The sequence below is a fragment of the Pocillopora verrucosa genome, chromosome 14 (genome assembly GCF_036669915.1).
Source record: "Pocillopora verrucosa isolate sample1 chromosome 14, ASM3666991v2, whole genome shotgun sequence".
Classification (NCBI taxonomy): Eukaryota; Metazoa; Cnidaria; class Anthozoa; order Scleractinia; family Pocilloporidae; genus Pocillopora; species Pocillopora verrucosa.
The window spans coordinates 1,067,034-1,088,704 of NC_089325.1; the positions used below are offsets into that span (position 1 = coordinate 1,067,034).

Sequence of the window (21,671 nt, forward strand, 5' to 3'; positions counted from 1 at the left end):
CTCTGGAAAAATAAAAAAAATAAAAAAGTACTTTTCCTATGACCAAGAGATTTAAAGCTGTTCGGTAAATCCTCGGAATAGGTGTTGGCGATCACGCAACGCATTCTGAAACGCTTCACCCAGTTTGGTGTGTCACAAGCAACCCGCGTGCTTTGTTTATTTTCAAGGAGACTTTCAGTACTACAAAAAATTTGTCAGACTTCGAATGAGCCGAGCGCGAGAAAATCATGAGATGTTTTTGCGTGGAAAAGTCCTATTTGAAGCACGTGGCTTATTGGATACAAAAACAATCGGGATGAAGCGAAAAATGAAGTGAACGGACTCTTAACTGTACATTGAGAGACAAAAGAATAAACGTTCATTTATTTATTTACTTAAAGGAAGTAACCTTATTTAGCCACTGCTTCTTTGCACGTAATCGCACCTTCCTATGCTTTCCTTTTAATTGTCATTCTGTTCTTCTTTACAAATTTTGGTCGCGTTCAATTCTCCGTATGTATTTCTCACGGCAATAACTGACCGAGAGAGAACGAGTTAACTGGTTGAGAACTAAGAAGCTTTCTATCAGCGACAATCACTCTGATTAAAAAAAAAAACCCAAATAAGATGAACTTTCCGGTATTTATAAAGCAAATAAACATTTTCCCTCGTTGATATTTGGATGATCATCCTATAATCATGCTCCCAAATTCCGCTGCTCTTTTCCTCATCATTTTTTCCCCTTTCTCTTCTGTAGAGTTTCACTACAAAACAGTTTCATAAGTAGAACTGTGAGATACCTCCAACTCCCCCAACCTAACCTACCGGGAATCCTTCGAAAGGTGCCACACGCTCCCCTACGTCTGCTAAACTGTGCCATAGGGTTGTGGCGAATAATTTTTACAACTATAACTTAAAGAAGCTTAATCCATCTAGTTCGAATAATTAGAGTAAGTTAGAAATAAAAGAACCAAATAGGCCCAAGTATTAAAAATATTCTTCCTTACCACAAAAATAGCTGAACTCGAAATATCGCGAACTTCAAATCCCTAACTGTACATATAAGCATACAGAGCTAGACAAGAAGATGCAGACTTTTAAACCAAGGCAAAATATGCAAGACATTTACATTGGGAAACAAAATATACAACGAACTTAACTAAAAGCATGCATTAAACGAACTGAAGTTTCCTTAAACCTGGTCAACTAAGATATACAAACTTTCAGTGGAGCCCTATTTTTCCGCTTCATGTTCATCACCTCGCTGAATGAATACAAAGCTATACTTTTCAAAGCTATTTCCGCAGTTCATAATTTTATATTTACCTAGCGGCAAGATATCCATCAACATGGGACTACAGATAGTAGTTTTAACGACACATTTCCACAAGGTACCCTACAAATGTTCTTCAATCTAGCTCGTTTTGTTATACATAGTAACCTAGCGGTAAGATATCCATCTACATGGGGTTACAGGTTGTACTTTTTAGTGAGCCATTTACACAAGGTACTCTACAAATGTACTTCAATCTAGCTCGTTCTCGTCAATGTCCTCTAGGCTTTCTTCTTTGGTATCAACAGCTTGTTCAGCTTCTTCAGCTTGCTCCAGGGTGCTAAGTTGTTTTACAAAGTCATTAGCAGTGGGCCGCCGTTTGTAGAACAACACGTAAGCGTACTTGGACACGACGCGTTCCTCATGGGTCTCCGTGACATGCCGGTCATCAAAATAACGCCAACCTGTGGAAATGAGATGAAAATCAGTAAAACCAAGTACTGTGAGGTGAAAAGACGCAAGTTAAACTGATTTTTACAAAAACAAAACACATACCACAGATACACCTTCACCAGGTTACAGCTGCAAATTACGTAACACTTGCTACTGGGGCAGGGCATACTATACTTCATTCCGCTCTTTACGCTCGGGATTACTCTCTGACCTACTTCAGCCCTACACAACTGCTTAAGGCTACCTATCTAATGCTCGCCACTATGCCATTTAAACAAAACACTAGACCCAAAAACGTTGGCAGTTGTTGCGCTTCTTAAAGTTGAACTACTGCTCAAGCAAGCGTGGTTTTAAATCTCTCTACCTGTCATAGTCGTCATGATTTTGCCATAATAATCAAATATGTTTGTATAGGTAATCACATGATTTCGAGTGCAATTTGGAATAAATAAGCACGAGTAACTTTTTTTAAAGACTAATAAAATTGTACGAGCCCGTAGGGCGAGTGCAATTTGCGGTCTTTGAAAAAATTAACAAGTGCTTATTTATTCCAAATTGCTCGAGAAAAGTCATGTGATTACGTGTTTATAATAAACATGAAAAAATACGAGATGGCTTATCATCATTAAGCATAAGCAAAGCACGCGCATCAAGTGCAAAAATAGTTTATTCAAACTGTGCGTTCGGTCAAAACAACCGCGTACGATCAAAACAATAATATGCAATGATATCTTCACATCTTCAAGGCGCAAAAGAGTTCAAAGTCCGGCTAAACAGTTCAAGGAATTGTTCAGTCTGTGTTCGAATCACTTTCGATGAAATGGAACCGTCGTTTCTGAGGTTTAACCATGTTTGTTTTTAATTTCGGCGTTGGATTGCTCGAGCAAAGTGTTAAGCTGGGTCGGTTTGTAATTTTCGATTTCCTTGGCAATTCCCTTCTCCAAACACCACTTTTTCCAAACCGACAACCAAAAAGCAGTGCTTTTTACAGTGTTTTCGTTGTTGGAGCTGTTTTTCAGCCGCGGTGGCGAAAGGAAACCTACCTAAAACGCCAGCCATTGTTTCGCTCGCAAATTTTCAAATTTGTTGCGACATCCAAGGCTCGCATTTGATTGGCTATCTGTGAGTTTCTTTGATTATTGACCGATCAGAATGTCTGATTTGTTTCTTTCTTTGCACTGAATTAACTCTCTTCTGCACTGAATTACCTGAAAACTGCATTTATCTTAACCAATCAGAACTGAGTAATTTTTTCATGTATATTATTAAACTTCAAAAGCAACGACTTAGACACTCAATTATTTTTAGCACCATTCACGCAGTGTACATCGACCCCCTTTCCCGCCCTATCCATTCCCACACAACGTGAGAGCAACAATGTGTGTACAAACCCAAGCCATCACGACTCAGTCCGTTGGTAGGATGGTCTGCCTCTGCCAGCCGACCGACTGCGGTGTAATGACCAAAGCTGACTGTACCACTGTGATTAGCAACGGCAAACAAATCGTACAATGATTCTTCGTTGTCATCTTTACCAAGAGTGAAGCGAGACATGTTCAGGCCCCTAACATAACGGCGACGGAAAAAAAAAAAAAAAAAAATTTTCTCTAATGATCGGAAATATAAAAACTTTTCTAAATCCTTAGCTAAGACATTTAGCTTTGCCAACGGAGACAAAAGCTTCATAAAACAAAGAAAGTGTCAGAGAACTGGCTGCGCCTTGCTTTATTACATTACGAGACACTCTCAGAAGAGAGATAACTGGAGATAACACGAGTGAGACAACATCATAAAAGAAAAAGGCTCTGACCCGACGTGTTTGAAATATCATCTCAACCGGAAAAAAGAGTAACAACAGATGAAATAGCCTCCCAAAATTTCACTTAACTGCGGGTAATGTTATCAGAACATTCCTTAAAAAAGCATGGATGTCGCTAGTTCTCATGCAACGTATAAATAAATTCACCAACCTTAACGGAAACTCGACTAATTTCGTTATCTTGTCTTTAAACAAAATGTTCCGGAAGGAGAATCTCTTCAGGTGAATGATAAGTATCTCCGGCAAACGCCACACTGACAACTGCTTAGTGGCCTCACGATGGGCTTTACACTGAGGACAGTACCTGCAAATCAGCGAGCAAAGCCTTACTCACATGCGCAACAATCAATTTCGTACGCAGATTTCATATGCTTTGTAAATATCAACGGCGAAAGCAAGAGGGTCTCAGTGGCGTTAACCGTTAGCCATAAAAGCGCCAAATAATTTAGCCGTTAGGTGTAAAATTTGACACATTTCAATCGTTGGTAGTAAAAAAAGTTAACCGTAAAAATATTCCTTTAATGTACAATGGAAGGGAACTGTATTGTTAGTCATAAAATGGCTAAAAATTGTAACCGTTAACCATAAAAGCCATCAACCCATCGAGACACTCGAGCAACATTCATAAGGGGAAAGCTTACCAAGCGTCATTTTCACTCAATGTCTCGGGTTCTGTAAACAGCTCTAGACACTGTTTTAAAGAACAACTGTACGGCTCTGAAGAAAGAAGGGAAATATTTCTTTCAGTGTAATAAAGTGGATTTGAAAACGCTTTGTAACAAAACATTTGAAAAACTCGAGTCAAAAATAATCAAGGCAACTACTCACCTGACATCATCATTGATTTGAATGACGGATGTTCTTCGAAATCCTGAAATAAAGTGAAAAAGGCTAGTAAATGCGACAAATATACCAATGATGAGCTAGCACTAACGAAACTGTTCTTGCTAGACGAGATCATAAAATTATTGCTTTCAACAGAATATTGATACGTTTTCAGCAAAATAATATATTAACAACTTTCTCTCGGAAACATTTAGTTAAGGCTAACCCTGAAAATAACTTTAAAAAATAACAAGAAGTTAACATCTGAAAGTGTGCGACATGTGTTCTTGTCAGGTATATCTCATACACTTTCGAGTGAAGACAGATACTCAAACATCTCCTTTATTCTCCTCACTATCTGCCATACAAGCCTTATGATGTTAGTTCGGAGAATTTAGTGTTGGATCAACTACTAATCCCCTAATTGATATTTTTCCTTATTCTCGTCACTTCTCTGTTTGATATTGTATAGATATTGTAAAGAGAAATTCTGTTTTGGTCTCTCACGGGAGTTTAAGGGTCAAGTTAGGTCCTACCATACCCAGTCTTTTTTTTCGTCCACGTCAACAAAATCCGGTGATCGTGGATAATTCCTCCAGTCAATTGAAATGTATTTGTTTTCCAAATTCAGCGGCGTTGATCCTGTTGCAGTAAAAAAGATTATAGTTACACGGTACAACACGACCCTTTTTTACGTTTTCCTTCAATTTTGCAATAAGAAAGAGCCATTGAAAAAGCATTTAAAAAAGCATTTAAAACAGCCTTTGCTGACGATGACGATGCCCTAGCTGTTGTTCAAGCTGTTATTTCTATAGTTGTTGTTGTTGATGTTGTTCTTTTTCACATGAATCAAATGGTATTACCCCTAACTCGACATGGAGGTATGTGTAATTCTCGCCGAGCACAAAATCAGAAGGTCTAAGGTTTGACAATACGTGGGGAAACCAGAATTTTTTCATGTTCCAACGCTCTTTCTCAAACAATTTAATGTACCTTCATCTGAAAGGCGATTTCCCTCTTGTCCAACGACAGCATCTCCAAACTCTGTGACAGGCTTCATGTAGAACTTGGGCATGTTGCCTTTAAGGGGACCCACCACACAGGTAACGCCTAAAGAAAGAATTTAAACGATTTCGTCAATGGCTTGGCAACGGGAACAAGTTAACGTAATGAGAAGGTTAAGGATTCAATTGAATACAAGCAGCAACCTTTTAGATACCCTGTGGGGCCAAAATACATGTTATTCCCTTAGGTAGAACACTGTTTGTTGACAGAAAGTTATGTTGTAGATGGTGACTCTAAGGAATGCATGACGATCGACGGATATACTCGAGCTCAGAGGTAGAGGTTTTGCACCAGAGACAATGTTGGCACAGGATGATAAGGCAACATTTCAACCCAGATATAAAACAATTTTCTCGTAGTTTGACTCACCAGAGTCAACTCTTGAGGTAGATGTGTCACCTTTTGTTGGCGAATTCTGCTGGCTACTATCACCAGGCTGAATAATTACTGAATACCTGCCGCAAAAAAACAAACAGAACAAAACAAAAATAAACATAAAAACAGAAACGGAAACGGAAAAAAAACGAGAACAAAACATTTCAATGCTCATTCATATTAATATGTGCCGTATCTTGGTAATTCAAGTGAAAAAAATGTCTCCCACGTGTTCTTCCACCTTAGCATTAAATGGCGGCCCCTTTTTAGCACTGTCAGACTAAACCTGATATGCCCGTCATTTACAAGGAAGTAGCAGAAATTCCGATTGAAAATCATGATTATAACTTTTGATGCAGTGCAGTGAAATGCAAAAAAACAACAACAACCATATCAAAATGGAAGTAAAAAGTCAAGATTCGACATACTTAGCATACTCTTCAGCCATAACTTGTAGTTGTTTGAAGGTGGCCTTTGAAGCAGGAATGCTGATGACGAAGGGCAATCCAATGGGTTGAGGTAGCCTTTTGCAGACCCTTTTATGAGCTGTCCAATGCTCTTTTTGACATCGTCTGCATAACACAAAAAAGAGTGGTTGATAAAATGACTTCTATCTCCTCGCATCGCGTCCCCCTATCCTCTTCATCCATCCCTATCCCCTCGCACCTGTTGATTACGGGCCACTGAACTCGTTTACGAGAAAATCGCGATTTACATCCCTGGCGGACATCCGGCCATAATCAGAATAACTGTCCTCTACAGAAAATTTTTAGTTGAGTAGACAGCCATAAAAAGTCACTAACCAGCAAAGGTTAAAATTTCTCTCAGATCGTTACAATTTCTTTCCTTCTATGCAGCAATGGTTCGCGCTTCAAAAACGAGTAACTGGCTAAAAACACCGACTGTTGGCGCATGAGAACACTGTGATGAAAGTTGCCATTTTGTTCTTGCGCACGCACTACTCACGCATGAAAATGAAGCGTAGGCAGGATGCGCTATGGAAAAGAAGGGAATACCTCAAGGTACAGAGAAGTAAGACAATAAAACATTCTTTTTTCCTTTGACTTACTGGTTACAATATCCTATTCCCCAACATTGAGTGCATCTCCGTAGGGTGTCATTGGGCCCCGGGCGCTTGTAACAGCTCGCACAATGAGAGGGCATCACTCGTGGACACACTGTTCTCTGCGAAAATAAAAACACAAAATAAGTAAACAACACCGACCTGCTCGAACTCTAAGTTTTATTTCATCTCAAAGAAACTCTCTCTCGTGCCAATAAGCCATCAACAAACCATTTCTATCTGCCTTTTACTTCGACTGTCGTTGTTGTTTTAAATATCATTATTTGTCTCTTTCCTTGCGAGCAAACTCGAGAGATCCTTAAGTTGCCCTCCTTCAAGAGGATTAAGGGAAAGAAAGAATGGAAAAAATCTACTTTAAAGGGGCTATCGTTTGCTCGATCTCCCCAAAAACCAAAGCCTGTACAACGATTTGCCATAATACCAGAAGTGGGCCAGACTACACTGCCCTGTGGACAGTGTATATTAAAACCGTGACAGTTACAATTCCGGAGAGTATGCCTCGTCTCAAGCATACTCTACAGAGAAATCTATTATAATCGGTCCGGAGGGTTAGCTTTCGGAACTTAGAGGTGATACCTGTATTATTGGTACTTCATACACTGGTTCGCCCGCCTCCTCTTCACTGAGCACTTCATAACTACAACGAAATAAACACATTATAAGCACCTTCGATCTGACCAACGTAAAGACATACTACTAGCTTAACGTACAAAATGGCGTTTCTACACTGCGAAAAGCTTCCTAATTTCTGCATTGGCACAAACACAGTATCAACACATTGCAACTGGATTAATGCTATGGGTTTTTCTTTTAGCGAACAACGAATTGTAAGAAAATTCGATTACTGTCCAAAAAACCTTACAATCACACTTATTTCTTGAGCGTCACAATCTACCGATAAAATTTTCGCTTACATTCTCCCACTGTTTTAGATTCTCTTCGTATTTCAAGCAGGGGCGTTCCCTTTTTCCTTGGCAATTAACTGCCACATTGTAGTACGTTACATACATGAGAGTGTGTATACACTATAAACTTCAAAGCCCCAAAATTTCCAAACGTTCACTGGCGGAATATGAACCCAACCCCTTCTCCTCCGGGGACTTCGTACCTATGTCACCTGAATTAAAAGCCACCCGTTTGAGAGACCATGCTATCTCTTCCTAACTTTCTGAGGACCCTGGCCACTAAGCTTTCAGATTTAACCCTAACAAGTAATAATTAAAAGCCACATGTTTGAGAAACCAAGCTATCTCTTCCAAACTTTCCGAGGACCCTGCTCACTAAGACCTCTGAATTAACCCTAATGAGTACTTACACAACTATAATGTCATTTGACATCACAGAAGACAAGCTGGCTGCTTTTTCAAATGCGCGGTGAAATTTCCCTCTAAAGACTTCATAAACTCTCATCTGTGTAACAGTATTAACAAAAAGGACACATTTATGTACAGTTTATGTGAAGTTATCGTCTTGAAACAAGTATACCAAGGGAGTCTGCCGCTAATTGTAGTATAAAGTTGCGCATTAATTTTTTTTAGGTCGTTTCTTTAAAATCATGGTGCAAATGAGTAAGTTATAAAAGCAAGCTGGCAAGTTTTTAGAGAAACTGGTGCTGCGTCTGTGGGAGAGTATAACAGGGTGATTTAGTGTTATCAACTGAGTTGAAAACGTAAATTGGCTACCGTAAAGAGTTTAAAGGCTGACGTTTCGAGCGGCAGCCCTTGAAGTCGCCAGCACATTACAAACGGATAGATCTACCCGACAAACCGACTGCTAACGAAACCCCTGTGTTTCCAAACAACAATAGCTTGAATGAGGCGTCAGAGATTGACGTAAGCGAACCGTGGCGTGTGGAAGAAAGAGAGTTTTTATCACTGATACGAGACGATTCGATAACTTGCAACATGGCTAACCTTCGCTAGGAGAGACATTTTATGCATTTTTACACACGTTATTCCTTTGACAGACTTTGAGGTGCTTTAAATACTCTTACTTTACATGAACGTTTTTAAATAACAATCGTCTACAGTGCACCTACACGGTTGGTTTATCAGTAACCATGCTTACAAAAACAGTCACTTACATGATCAGGTAGAATTCCAGTAATTCTTTTTACGGCAGACTTTAACTGCTCGACGTTCGCTTCCAAAGCGACTTTCACCCCAATCTAAAATGAAAACGAAAAAGTTACCCATTTGTGTCTAAACTGGACACGTCAGTTTAAACAACGACAGAGGACACTAAAAGATTCATTTACAGTGTATTTCAAAAACTCAAGGGTTAATACTAACAGATAAACAAAACTAAATACAAAATCAATGGTGAAATTGGTTTGCACCTGACAAATAAAATTAAAGTATATTAATGTACAATAATAATAATAAAAAAACAAATCGATGTATAAAAATTTGAATTAAAGCATGTACGTGTCACTTTTATTTTCCCTTGGTTTAAAGTTTTTGAAGCCAGTTTGGTTTTGAGATAATAAATCCATGAAAAATTAAACCTAACACCCCTCTTTACCTTGAGAGGAACTCTGTTGTAGTCTTTGAAGAAAACATACACAGGCAGCTTTTTCTGGTCTTTTGGCAGTGGTACAGACAGATTCATAAAGGGATCATATTTTATAGAAATCTAGAAAACAAATTTAAATAAATAAGTGATTTATTGTATACAATTTCTCATAAACTGAGTTCTGCAATTCATAGACTGAGTTGCCCCTAAATTAAAGGGAGCAGGAAATGATTAGAAGGCTTGAATGACTCATACATGTTGACAGCAAAACAAATCCATTTGGACTAATTTTCAACTACTTAGCACATGTTAACGCACAATTTAAAGCAAACAAAAGTTCTGAATTTCCATCTGCTTGCAACAGGTAAGAACAGTTGACCATTAAAACGGAGAAATTTTGAAAACAAAATTCCTCTTAACTTTATTAAATATAATATTATCTGATTTATCAATACTACCAGCTAAATTGACCAATCAAAACATAATTATACACGTAGTGCATACATGTGGTGGCTGCGTGAAACGTGGAAAGAATTACATGTAAAGTATCCTTTTCACAGCAGCCTCCCATTCTTTCTTTGGAACAAATAAGAGTACTTTTGTTGAAAGTTTTTTGAGTGTGCATCATTAAAGATCATTGAAGTCCACTTCAATCGACTCCACCATTCTCCAAACTAACCTTCTTACAAACTGGGCAAGTGAGTTTGGATTTCAATTGTCCTTGGAATAAATCTACAATCACTGAATCATTCCTGCTCTTGTATCTCCTCCACGCTTCATTTGCAACTTCAGCATCAGGCCTCCCAGCTCCTTCCACCTCTTCCACATAGGGCTTCTCCTTAACTCTGTTAAGATCCTAAAAAATTATCCCATGCACGTTAAAAGCCACAGGTTGTGTAGGATTTAGAGCAAATGGTTTCAAATTTATCTACAGCATACAGGTTTACAATTTAATATTTTACTAACAATTGAGAGCGACTCATCAAAATCCTTATATTGATTGCTTTGACATAACATGAAAGGTTTCTTTTAAGGACTACACTTACTGGAGGTTCCAGAAAGAAAATTGTTTACAACTTTTACCTCATGAAGGCCATCCAATAAAAAGGCCATGAATTCCTGAGCATCCTGCTGCATAAACCCTTTAAACTGACAGACTTTCTCACCCACAATTCCCTACAAAAAATGTTCAGTAAGGTATTAATTCAGGAAGAGTGAACAAAACTCTGGAGGTGCTTGCCAGTGTTGGTCTAAAAAAAAAAGTATAATTGTTTTTGCATTCCATTCTTTCAGTTTTCAACAATCTAAAGGACAACTTACAGTAAGTCGTTTTGACAGATTTACTAAGAAAGAAAAAATTACAAAACAACCATCTGTTTGAGCAGAAAAACACCATCAGCATGAATAAAAACAACAATAATGAAACTGGTTAGCAAGAATGGCAAAGATATACCCAGTAATGTACACATACCAATTCTTTTTTTTTTGGTTACCTTTAGTTTGTATGGTGATAGAGATCTATCCTTTCCAGACCACAAGTTACTCATTAGGTTGGCAAAAATGATGGCAAGCTTTCCTCCTGTGCCCAATGGATTTTCTGTGTTAATGTCCTCTTTAAACTGACCACCTGAGTATACAACAATCCCAACCATCAAGATCTTGACTGTGATATCCAATCAGTTACTAACTAAAGTCAATTTATCATTTTACAAGTGGCTTTGAGCAAATCAGCAAATAATGCACAATGGTGTGAGTTGTGTGTAAATTAGTAACTTTACAGAGTTTCCAGCATCCATTTGAGCCACAAACAGTAGTGGTTGATGGATACTAGGCACAGGGCAAGTTTTTTTGTACCTGTACAATATTGTCAAAACTTACCAAGGAAGAAGTCCCTAAGAGGTCTTGTGTTAGCTAAGCATTGGATTATGGAGTTCAAATAACAGGTATTTCCCAAGTTTTCCAACCCTGTGAGGCCAAAATAGGACAACTCCTGATCAGAATAATAATCATCATCATCGTCAAAACTACTGCCACTGGCACCCTTGGATGTTGCTGCTTTAATGGCGTCACTGAAGGGAAGGTCATTAATATTACTTTTATTTCCACCCATAACTCCAGTTTTAACTTGGCCATCACCACATCCCTGCACAGCAGGGGTGTATGATGGAGGAGGAGGTGGTATGGGAGGTGGTGGAGGTACGGTTGCCTCTCCTGCTGATCTAAAATTTGAGTCAAATGGTGACACAGAAGGAAGGGTTGACGTTGATGTACTAGGTTGCACAGAAGTGGAAAGAGTACTGAATGAAGTTGTCAGACTTTCTGCAGTAGAGGTCCCTGCCACATGTTGAACCTGAGAGTACAGATCCTGTTCTGTCTCCTTTGTTTCCACAGGTCTGTCTGAAGTTGCATTCCCATTTGATGATTCATTATGTGCATGTGGAGTTCTAATTTCAGGATCTTTTGACATAGGTTGAGATTGCAGTGAAGTTTTTGAATCACAATTTTCCAATAGGTCATCGCTATCAACAGCTCCTGGTATACATTCCTCAACAAAACCTAGGTTGGCACTTTCCTTATCTGAAGATCCACAGGAGTCACAAGGATTCTCAGACACAGAAGACCCACTTGTCAAAGGACAGTCAGGTTCCTTTGATGTCGCAGAATGCCCACCTTGAGGAAGTTTTTCCTCAGGTCTGGTAACAACTTCTTCACCTATCTTTTCTTTACTTTCCATAGCTATGTTCTTTGTTGATTCATTTGGCAGAGCAGCCTCAGTGTTCTCTCCACTGTTACAATTCTCATCAATCCCATTGGTTATTGGTTCTTTAGACATTGACCCAGGACACATATCATGGTTTCCAATTTTAAATAGCTGTTTGAAGGGCCTATCAATTGACAAATCACTTTTCTCTAAATTTCCTGAAAAAAAGAAATGAAAAAATGACATTTTAGTAAGGTGTATTACATTTGAGTGTAATTTCATTTTAACCCTCTACAGTGTAACTCCCAGAAGAGATTAATGTAACTTCTCCCTACAATATTCATACACTAACCTGCAAGCAGGTAATGAGAATACTCAAACTTATCAGGTAGAAGTTGTTACCTTGATCTAAAACCAAATTCTTGTAACTTACTTACAAGGAAATGTGTTGCAGCTAGAGGGGAGAATTAACAATCTGATCTTGGGAGTCGAAAATAAACTTCAGTAAGACAACAATAATTATATCCTTGACAAACTTTTGGAAGACAACTTAGTCAGCATGATCTCTAGCAGTTAAAGTAAGTAGAGGTAAGTAAATTAAAATTAACTCTATGATAAGCTGAACCCTACGCACATTTTGATCAGTTCTAACCAATACCCTATAAGAGGACATGTGTATATGAGGTCACCACTATAAGCTTTTACTTTTCTATTGTATAAAACAAATAGATTCCATGTTGCCATGGTTCTCTAAAGTACATAGATCACAGAAAACATTAAACTGTGGTAAGAACATGGGTGACACATGCAAATGCACCCTGTGTGCCACGTTTTTGTTCATACCATATTTTGAGTCCATCTGTGATCCATTACTGAACAGACGCACAACAAAATAGAATATATTTATCAAAATATATTCCATATTCTGAAAAATATGCCTGTTAGCACTGTAAGATAAGATCAAGCTTGGATATCTACAGTATCTACTATATCTACCTGGGATATGTGGCTGTGTCAAACCACTCCATCGGCCAGGACTTGTCTTTTTTAATGAAAATTCAAGAAAGGCTTTTGAAACTCTACTCTGGGAGGTTTCCACATCAACTTTCCCTCTGCACAGTCAGAGAAAAAAAACAAGACAATGCCATCATAAACAACAACTCAGCATAATTGAAGAAAAATTAAGACAAAACCAGTACAGACAACATGACTAGACTAAAATCATTATCTCTTGAATTCAGAACAATCACCCTAAAATGTTTTGGACCATAACAAAGAAAACATTGGAGAAAGGCTTCCTTTCATTTACAGGTGATGTGATTATAGTAATTATGATGGAAAGCAGAGTACAATATTTCTCTTCTATCACAGAATAATAATCACTCAATAGTGTTAAATGTATCATTCTGTGACTCAGGTTTAATCGTCAGTGATCTGTTATCAGTAAGGGTAACATAAAAAAAAATTATTTGTAAATTGTCGTCAGTGATCACTAAACACTACAGGACAGGAGATGTTGTGTTGTCACACTACAGGTGTACATGGTGTCTACATGTACATGTAGGCATCAAGGGTTCTAAGTAAAAACAAAGTGACTTGCAGGCTTTGATAAAAAATTGTTAAAAAAGTAGCCACAGAGCTCAAAATACACAGCACTAGAATAAATCAAAGTCAAGTTTGAACACTTTACAACCTAAAATTGGTATTCATATTCTCCAAACTGTTCTTTTTACATTCCCCCTGATAGTAACAAGGAGAATTTGTTAGACAATCAAGAGATTCCTAAAATTAGTGATTATTTCATTTATTTCCACCACCTAACATACATGCTCATTTGGTTCGTGGGTGATACGTACCAAAGAAGACATTAGAAGACAGTCACTCAAATTACCATAAATTTACAAAAATTATCTGTGGCAAACCTGAGTCGAAGATTCCATAAAAACAAAGTCCTTTCTGATGTACCAGAGTACATCTTTAGAAATGATTTTTCCCTGTGGATATATCCAGTAAAACAAATTAATTGATAGAGTTCAACAGGAGAACAGAGTTATCAACTGAAGCAAACATGGCAACCAACATCCAAAGTAATTGCATCAACCAGTAAACAACAATACTGTCAAAATTTTAGTCACCAAATACATATTTCATTTGCCATGGTGACCAAAATGGTTCCAACTTTGAGTGCTGAAAGCATAGAGAAAAATTATTGACACATGTGATAACAAACCTGGTGGAAAATTTAACTCCAAGTTCATCTTCATAAAGGACTGTATCAAGTGTGATAAAATTTTTGATATACACATGGACAATAACAAATTCACCCTGAAAGAAACAGAATTAGAAAATGCAAGTCAAGACAATTCTTGTTTCAAAAACCAAGAAATTTTGGAAGGTTGAAAACAACAAAGATACAGGTGTATGTGACCAAACAACATACAGTATCACTCTTCAGTGCTGGCTCTTGTCAAGCTCTACAATAAGATATAGTAAAACCCTGTACATTCAAACTCCCAAGTGAAACAAAGAAAGTCTTAAGTTAGCTTATAGTAAATGACTGGAAAATTTAGTCATGGGAAATCTGATCTTGAATGTGTTACCAGGAGGTTTGTTAGCAGGGTTCTACTGTTGGTACCACTATATTGTTTACAATATATGTGTCAAAAAACACACAGTCGTGGAACAGTGACTTGTGATACTCAAGCAAGCCTTCTTTCTCTTTGGGTTTTCCCTCCTTTCTTTTCTGTCCCTTTGCACTTTCTATTTTATTTCAAATGATAGTTTGCTTAATTCCCTTCTAAAATTTCCAATTATTTTCTTTAGGCTAACTACAGAGTGATGCAGGTAGATATACAACAGTTCATAAATATTCTGTGACGTACACACACATGGGCAATTGTATTATTTGAAAATACACTTTGCTAAATTAACGAGAAGCAACATCAGGGACTTTAAAAGTATAATCACAAATTATACCATTGGACCATAAAGACACTGGTAAGGGTTTTGATGATGGCATTTACCATGTTATGAAAAAAATTATTAAAAAAGCAAAATATAAGTTTCTGATATTCCTACATAAGCCAAAGGAAAATCCTTTTAAGGAACACAAAAAATGCTGACCCTACATGAACTTTGAAGATTGCTATATTCAACTTAGCATGCATCCAATAATTGTATATAACTGTAGAAGAAAGAAGAGGAATGAGGAAAACTTCAGATTACAAGATATAAGAATCTGTGATAGTACCTTTTCTTGGTGATGAAAAAGCTAATAAGGAAATTTTGGGGACCTTACTTTAAAATATAATGCCCACCTTTCTCTAATGGCACATTGCATGATGTTTTTCTCAATCAAAAAAAAATTCATACAGTGTATCTTTACCCTTACTGTGTAGTTATCTTACAAATTAAGAAAATGCAACTGAAACATTGCATACTGGAATCAGTGTATCTATGCCCTTCCTGTGTTGTTATCTTACAAATTTAGAAAAAACATCTGAAACATTGCATACTGGAATCAGTGGTACATTGACAAACAGGAAAAAATGTTTGGGTCCTGGTTAACACTCCATTCTTCCTCAAAAACATTTTTTTTTAAATTTAAACCCACCTTATCATACCAGTCATGCTTCAGATGGGTTAGGTCATATGTATCTCCTGCCTTTTCTGCACCTTGATATAAAAGTACCAATAGTTGGTTAAAACTGGTGTAACGAGTAACTTGTATCCTTCTGATACAGGTTAGTGACACATCTTTACTTGCATAACAGTTTTCAGCTTATAAACCTTCCTTGTTCATATGCACAAAATGTGAACCCTAAATAGTAAAAAATCCTTTCTTGCATGCATTCCTGATGAAAATAAATAATTAAGATTTTCAGTTACACTTGTGTCAAAGTACATAGAAACTGCTGGAAGATCAATGTGATCTTTAAGCTTCATCTGCAATTCAATGTCAATTTTACATTCAGAACGGATTCTTCATTATACTATTGACTCGTGGTGAGGAACCAACTTTCAAAAAATATATAAGAAACTAAACATTTCATGAGAAACTAATGGAAGATCAATGTTATCTTAAAGCTTCATCTGCAGTTTGATGTCAATTTTACTTCAGAACGGATTGTTCATGATACTATCAACTCGTGGTAAGGAATCAACTTTCCAAAAATACATAACAAAACTAAACATTTCATGACAAAATACAAATGAAAATAACAGTGTACATCTCAATAAGCCGTTGATACCCTAAGCAAAGAAAACCACTTATTTAATATACATAGGCAACCAGGTTCTTAAAATAATGGCAAAAAGAGTGACACATTTGGCAGAGAGATTGACGAAAATTTAAATATACTGAAAGGAAAAGTATGAATGCAAGGTCATAGGTACACAACTTCCGTTCGGGATTCATGACAGTTTTCTGACAAATTGTAAACAAACATTGCTTTCAATTAGTTTACAACAATGTCTCATCCACTTTTACTCCTTACCTTCACTTTCTTTACTGTTTTGATCTTCTTCAGCCTGAATCTTCTGATATTTGACCTGATCTTCCGCAGACGAATGGTCAAAATGCTTACATTTAATTGCCATTTTACCGCAAGCAGCTCGCTTACGTCTGGCGCGGACCGAAGAGTTCTTGATGTTTATGTGTGAGTTCGTCGTGGTAAATCGTGTTTTGAGGAATTAAACAAATAAATGTATTAATTTTTTCCAATACCTCAAGTTGCTGGTTCATTCACAGTCGTTAAGGAGTTCTAAAACGTGAATAAAACGAACCCATTCGTCCACTGAACAAATGAAAACTTTACCTCTTCTGAGCCCGCCGTGACATCATATGGGCACGTGTTTGTATCACGCATGCTCAGAGTCAAATTTCTACCCATCATGCATTTTTAAATGTCTGCACTTCGCGCATGGTAAAGGCAGGGAAATAATTTCGCGTCCAGTTTGGAATACTTCCATTCCTATCAGTTCCCAATTTTGATTGTCTACCTGTTTGTGTTCAATCAGAGGGTTCTAAGCAAATCTACCTGCTGTAATCATAGCCAGCGGAGCTTTTAGATTGCCTGTTCCGGTAGAGGTAGGAAAATTGAACTACCAGTAGACAACTTATCTTTTTTTTTAGTTTATGGAGATCCCTCGTGCCCTCAAATGTCATATGTGTATCATTTTCATTTAATATAATTTGTTTTGTTTACCTAATTGTTTTACTTTTCTTTCTTCAACTTCTTTTCCTTCCCTTTGTTCATTTTTCCTGTTTTTTTGTTAGTTTGTTTAGGGTTTACAGTGTCTTTTTCTGTCAGGGTTTCTTATATTCTTTTTTTTTTCTTTTTTTCCTTTTTGTGTCTTATTTGATTCCATTTATTCATTTATCTACATATCAGCAGGGTGGCAACGCGAAATAGACAAAAATGAATTCCTATTTTTTGCGATAATTTCGCGAATGGCTGCATAGTGTTTATCGCCTTTTATGGCGCCCGCCTCAGTTTCGGCATAACATATGAGAGTGGTGTTGTGTTCCAGAGGGAAACTGGAGTAATATTGCCGTCGGGGTTTCCGTTCTCAGACCGTGCACATTTTTGAGATTTCACGTTGATGTTTTGCAAAAGACGGTTATGAAATTTACAAAGTTTGAGAACACATGTGCTAAGCTATTTGCTCTGCCCATAAGATTTTTGGATCAATATCAGTATCTGGGCAACTGCCCACCTACCCACCTACCCCTCTCCTAACCCAACAACAGTTAATGTTGGGTTAGGGGAGAGGTAGGTGGCAGTTGCTCAGATACTGATATAGATCCAGATTTTTTCTTCTTTCGCTACGTCTTCGTTTCGAAGAACCCATCGAGAGAGTTTGGAAAACTACCATGCACGCACGTCAATGAATATTCAATGTTTAATGACTGGTGGATAAGATAAGAATATAAAGCTTCGATATACTCACATATGAAAGACACAGGATGTGTTTCCAATATCAACTAAGTTTGCCACGTCCCTTATTCGAAGTCTGCATTATATTAGGAGGGTGTAAGTTTCTAAAGAAACTGTGGTGCTGCGTCGGTGGGAGAGTATGACAGGGTTACGTTATCAACTAGGTTGATAACGTATATTGGCCACCGTGAAGGGTTTAAAAGATGCGTTTCGAGCGTTAGCCCTTCGTCAGAGAGATAGACAAAATTAAAACAATCGCGCTGACGAAGAGCTGACGCTCGAAACGTCAATTTTAATAAACTCTTTACGGTGGCCAATTTACGTTGTCAACTCAGTTGATAATGCTAAATTACCCTGAATTACATTACATTGACATATTTCAGGCAATGCTGCCCTTAAATTTCCCTACAATTGATATCTTTACAGATATTAAATGTCTATTTATCTGTATAGTTAGTCATCTTTTTATTCATTTATTTATTTATATTTATTTTAAATGGAACCTGCATTAAACGGTTACCCTCGGGGACCGCTTAAGACAGGTTCCACAGATTAGGCGTATTACAAAAAAAAAGACTCCGATGAAAAACGCCACTTTATTCCATAATTGACCACTTATTTTGTGCAGAATCTCGCTTACTTTGATTCTGGGGGAGAAACATAGATTGAACATTACTTGGAATATTATTCTTAGTTTTATTTGAGTGTTCTCGCTTTCAGTAACCGTTTAATACAGGTGGAGGACGATAAAAACAAATCGTTATGACTTAGTTAAGGATGACTGCAACCACATCATAGAGATGACCGCTTAACTTGATCAATCAGCTTAACACCTGGGTCCTTTCCTTGTTTTAAGTTGTCTTATGCCTCTCTTTTTCACAAGTCCACACAGCTTAGTGGTTTAAACCTCGGGTTCTGCCATTGACTGATGGGGCAAATTAAGAGGAAAAGCTGTAGAACCCGAACGACCCCGCTCTTGACCCTTTTTTCCATCTACTTCACAAGTCCACTCAGCTGAGTGGTTTAAACCTCGGGTTCTGCCATTGACTGATGAGGCAAATTAAGAGGAAAAGCTGTAGAACCCGAACGACCCCGCTCTTGACCCTTTTTTCCATCTACTCCGGCGTGTCTTGAACTTGCGAGTGAAGTTGTGTTCGTCGGAATGCTTGCATCGATCTCAGAAACATCTTGACCACACTTGATAATTTTTTTGATGGCATGGCGGTATTTGGACAATCTCCATGCATAAATGCATGGATCAAGAGCAAACTTCATGACAAGAACATCAAAAGCAAGCGCGGTTGCGAGTGACAGTCTCAACTGCTGATCAAAAGGTAGAGAACGAGTATCGTAATACTTATAGAGCCCGAGGTTCCAAAGAATCATTGAAGGTAGAGTAAATACAAGAAAAAATGAAACCAAAAGTAAATTAGCCGCGGTAAACTCGCGTTCTTGCTCTCTCCTAAGAGCCCGTGCGGCCTGGTTTTCGTCCAGTGAGCTCACACGGCTAAGATGTAAATGGTAAGCTCGGTAGAGAAGTCCATAGCTCAAGAGTAGTACGAGGGCAATGGCATTGGTGTTTAAAAGCACATCTATTTCCATCTTCACTCTAAGAGGGACATTATACTCAGGAAGAAGCGAGAACAAAACTGAATATATCGCTATAACAATCAAAGCAGTCATTACGTTTCTGTGGTTCACAATGGAGCGGTGCTTGTGCGGAAACGATATGGCCACGTACTGGCAAAACGTTAAGGCCAGTAAAATCAGGAAAGATGCGTTCATGGTAACAAAGGATATTTGCGAGGTAAAATGTGCACAGTCGATAAATGCTTTCCTTTTGTCTGGATTAAGATGAAATTTAAGGTAATGTCCAATATAAATATAAGCTGTCAAAGGTTCCACAACGGCACCAGTGAGGACATCCGCCACTGCAAGACCCACCACAAAGAGGGTTGTGGGTGTTCGGAACGACTTGAAAGGGTCTTTGATGATAGCCAAGAGAAGCAGACCATTTCCATTTATCGTAAGGACAGCGATAATCGAAATATAGATTCCAGATATCAAATGTGCAAGATCTACAGTGTTCACGAGAGACGCCAACTCCGGTGGCGGAGGTGGTCGTTGTTCATGAGTTGTGTTATTCATCTAACTTTTGTGTTCAAAACCGTAGTACCGCACAGTTGCCCTTTTTATGTTGATAAAGTTCTTTACACAGCTTACATAACTTCTTCTGTCCGTCAGTCATAAATCTTCCTGTACAATGATTCGAAAGTCGGAAAGATAAATATCATTTGATGAGTTGGTGATGTTGTGTATTTAGGTTGGCCAGAATTCAAAAGTTCCTATCAAACGCTGCCTCTGCCCATACAGCTGCGAAATTTGGGTAAAATAAGATTATTCACAATTGAGAATTGACCTATTTACATACACAAAAGAAAAGCTCTACAGTTGAGAATTGAGCGTTTTATGAAAAACAACAACAATAGAAAAACAAGAAAAAAACCTTGGATCAAAACCCACGATGTGACGCAGTAATTACAAATTTTTTTTCTTTTTTTTGTGTTGCTTAATTTGCTGTGAAAATAGAGAACCCAAACTTGTGCCAGGTCAAGAACGTCTTCACAATTTCCTTTATTTTTTAATCTAAAAGACAAAAAATATCATTGAAGTATTATCTGTCTTACTAATACTACTAGCAACAATAATCTTATTAGAATTTTTCTTTATCTAGGTGCTCTCTGATTCTGAGGCTTTCCAGGACAGGGCTCCTCCAGAATTGGGTCTTCAATTTTCCACCCAAAACCATGTAAAAGAAACTCGACAGATCGAAGGCGGCAGGATGTTAAAAAAGCTAGTTTAAAACATGTTTGCGGGGGAACCGCTCAGCTATCGATCCAAAGATGTGGAATCTCAAAGTTCAGAATACAGAGTGCTGTTTAAAATTGGCGAGTACCGCTTTGCCATATTTTGGCTAAAAGCTTTTGAATGAATTTTGACGTGCAAAAAAGTAGCCTCGTTGAATCAGCTGTTCAGAATGTCAGGTCTGGATTTGATATTAGATCATTTTCAAGACAGTCCGCTAAGTTTGGGAAATGTATTTGTTTTAGAGACCGCTTTTAAATACTTTTATCATTTTCAATTCAACTGAGGTTGGCAGACTCTCTTGTAATGGTCAAAAAACAGTCGTTTCATTTTGTTCTTTGTTTTACTTTGTTGTTTTTTTTTCCCCGCACGTTTTGTATTGCACTCATGTCGTGGCTCTCGTCAAAGTGTTGCAGAAAACAATTCAACATTTATACTATTAGGCGAACCTTTCCTTCCACTTTCCCTAAGAAGGAAAAAAAATCATGTTTTGTGATACCATTACTATACGAAAGAAACTCGATAGGTAGAGGGCGGTAGGATGTTCAAATTTGTAGTATGCAGGGGAACCGGTTGGTCATCGATAAACCGAAATAAAACCTCGAAATTCAGAATGTTGTTCTGTAATTGTTTAAAAGGAGACAAATAACCGATGTATTGTGTACTTTTGAGGTAGCTGTGTTCCGATAAACTACACACAATTCAAGAATTTAAACACACTTTTGGCCAAACTGTCTTTGGAAAATGTCAATTAATCCAAACAACGTCTTTTTAAAATC

At 37.7% G+C, this 21,671-nt stretch overlaps 2 protein-coding genes across 2 annotated transcripts; both read right to left on the reverse strand.

Moving 5' to 3' along the window:
- Nucleotides 1–331: 331 nt before the first annotated feature.
- Nucleotides 332–16,912, reverse strand: LOC131773219 (ubiquitin carboxyl-terminal hydrolase 19-like). The gene is made up of 23 exons (XM_059089203.2): nt 16,585–16,912; nt 15,702–15,763; nt 14,319–14,413; nt 14,011–14,082; nt 13,085–13,200; nt 11,266–12,306; nt 10,881–11,014; nt 10,471–10,563; nt 10,067–10,243; nt 9,397–9,507; nt 8,957–9,040; nt 8,189–8,283; nt 7,450–7,510; nt 6,859–6,974; nt 6,218–6,361; nt 5,784–5,869; nt 5,343–5,459; nt 4,891–4,991; nt 4,353–4,395; nt 4,166–4,241; nt 3,676–3,828; nt 3,097–3,269; nt 332–1,716 (listed from the first exon to the last, which is right to left on the reverse strand). Exons 1-23 carry the CDS (start codon nt 16,685–16,687, stop codon nt 1,505–1,507), a joined length of 3,465 nt encoding a protein of 1,154 aa, XP_058945186.2. The 5' UTR covers nt 16,688–16,912; the 3' UTR covers nt 332–1,504.
- Nucleotides 16,913–19,030: 2,118 nt separating this feature from the next.
- On the reverse strand, nt 19,031–20,214 carry LOC131773232 (adenosine receptor A3-like). Its single transcript, XM_059089217.2, has one exon. It carries the CDS (start codon nt 20,173–20,175, stop codon nt 19,051–19,053), a length of 1,125 nt encoding a protein of 374 aa, XP_058945200.2. The 5' UTR covers nt 20,176–20,214; the 3' UTR covers nt 19,031–19,050.
- Nucleotides 20,215–21,671: the final 1,457 nt, after the last annotated feature.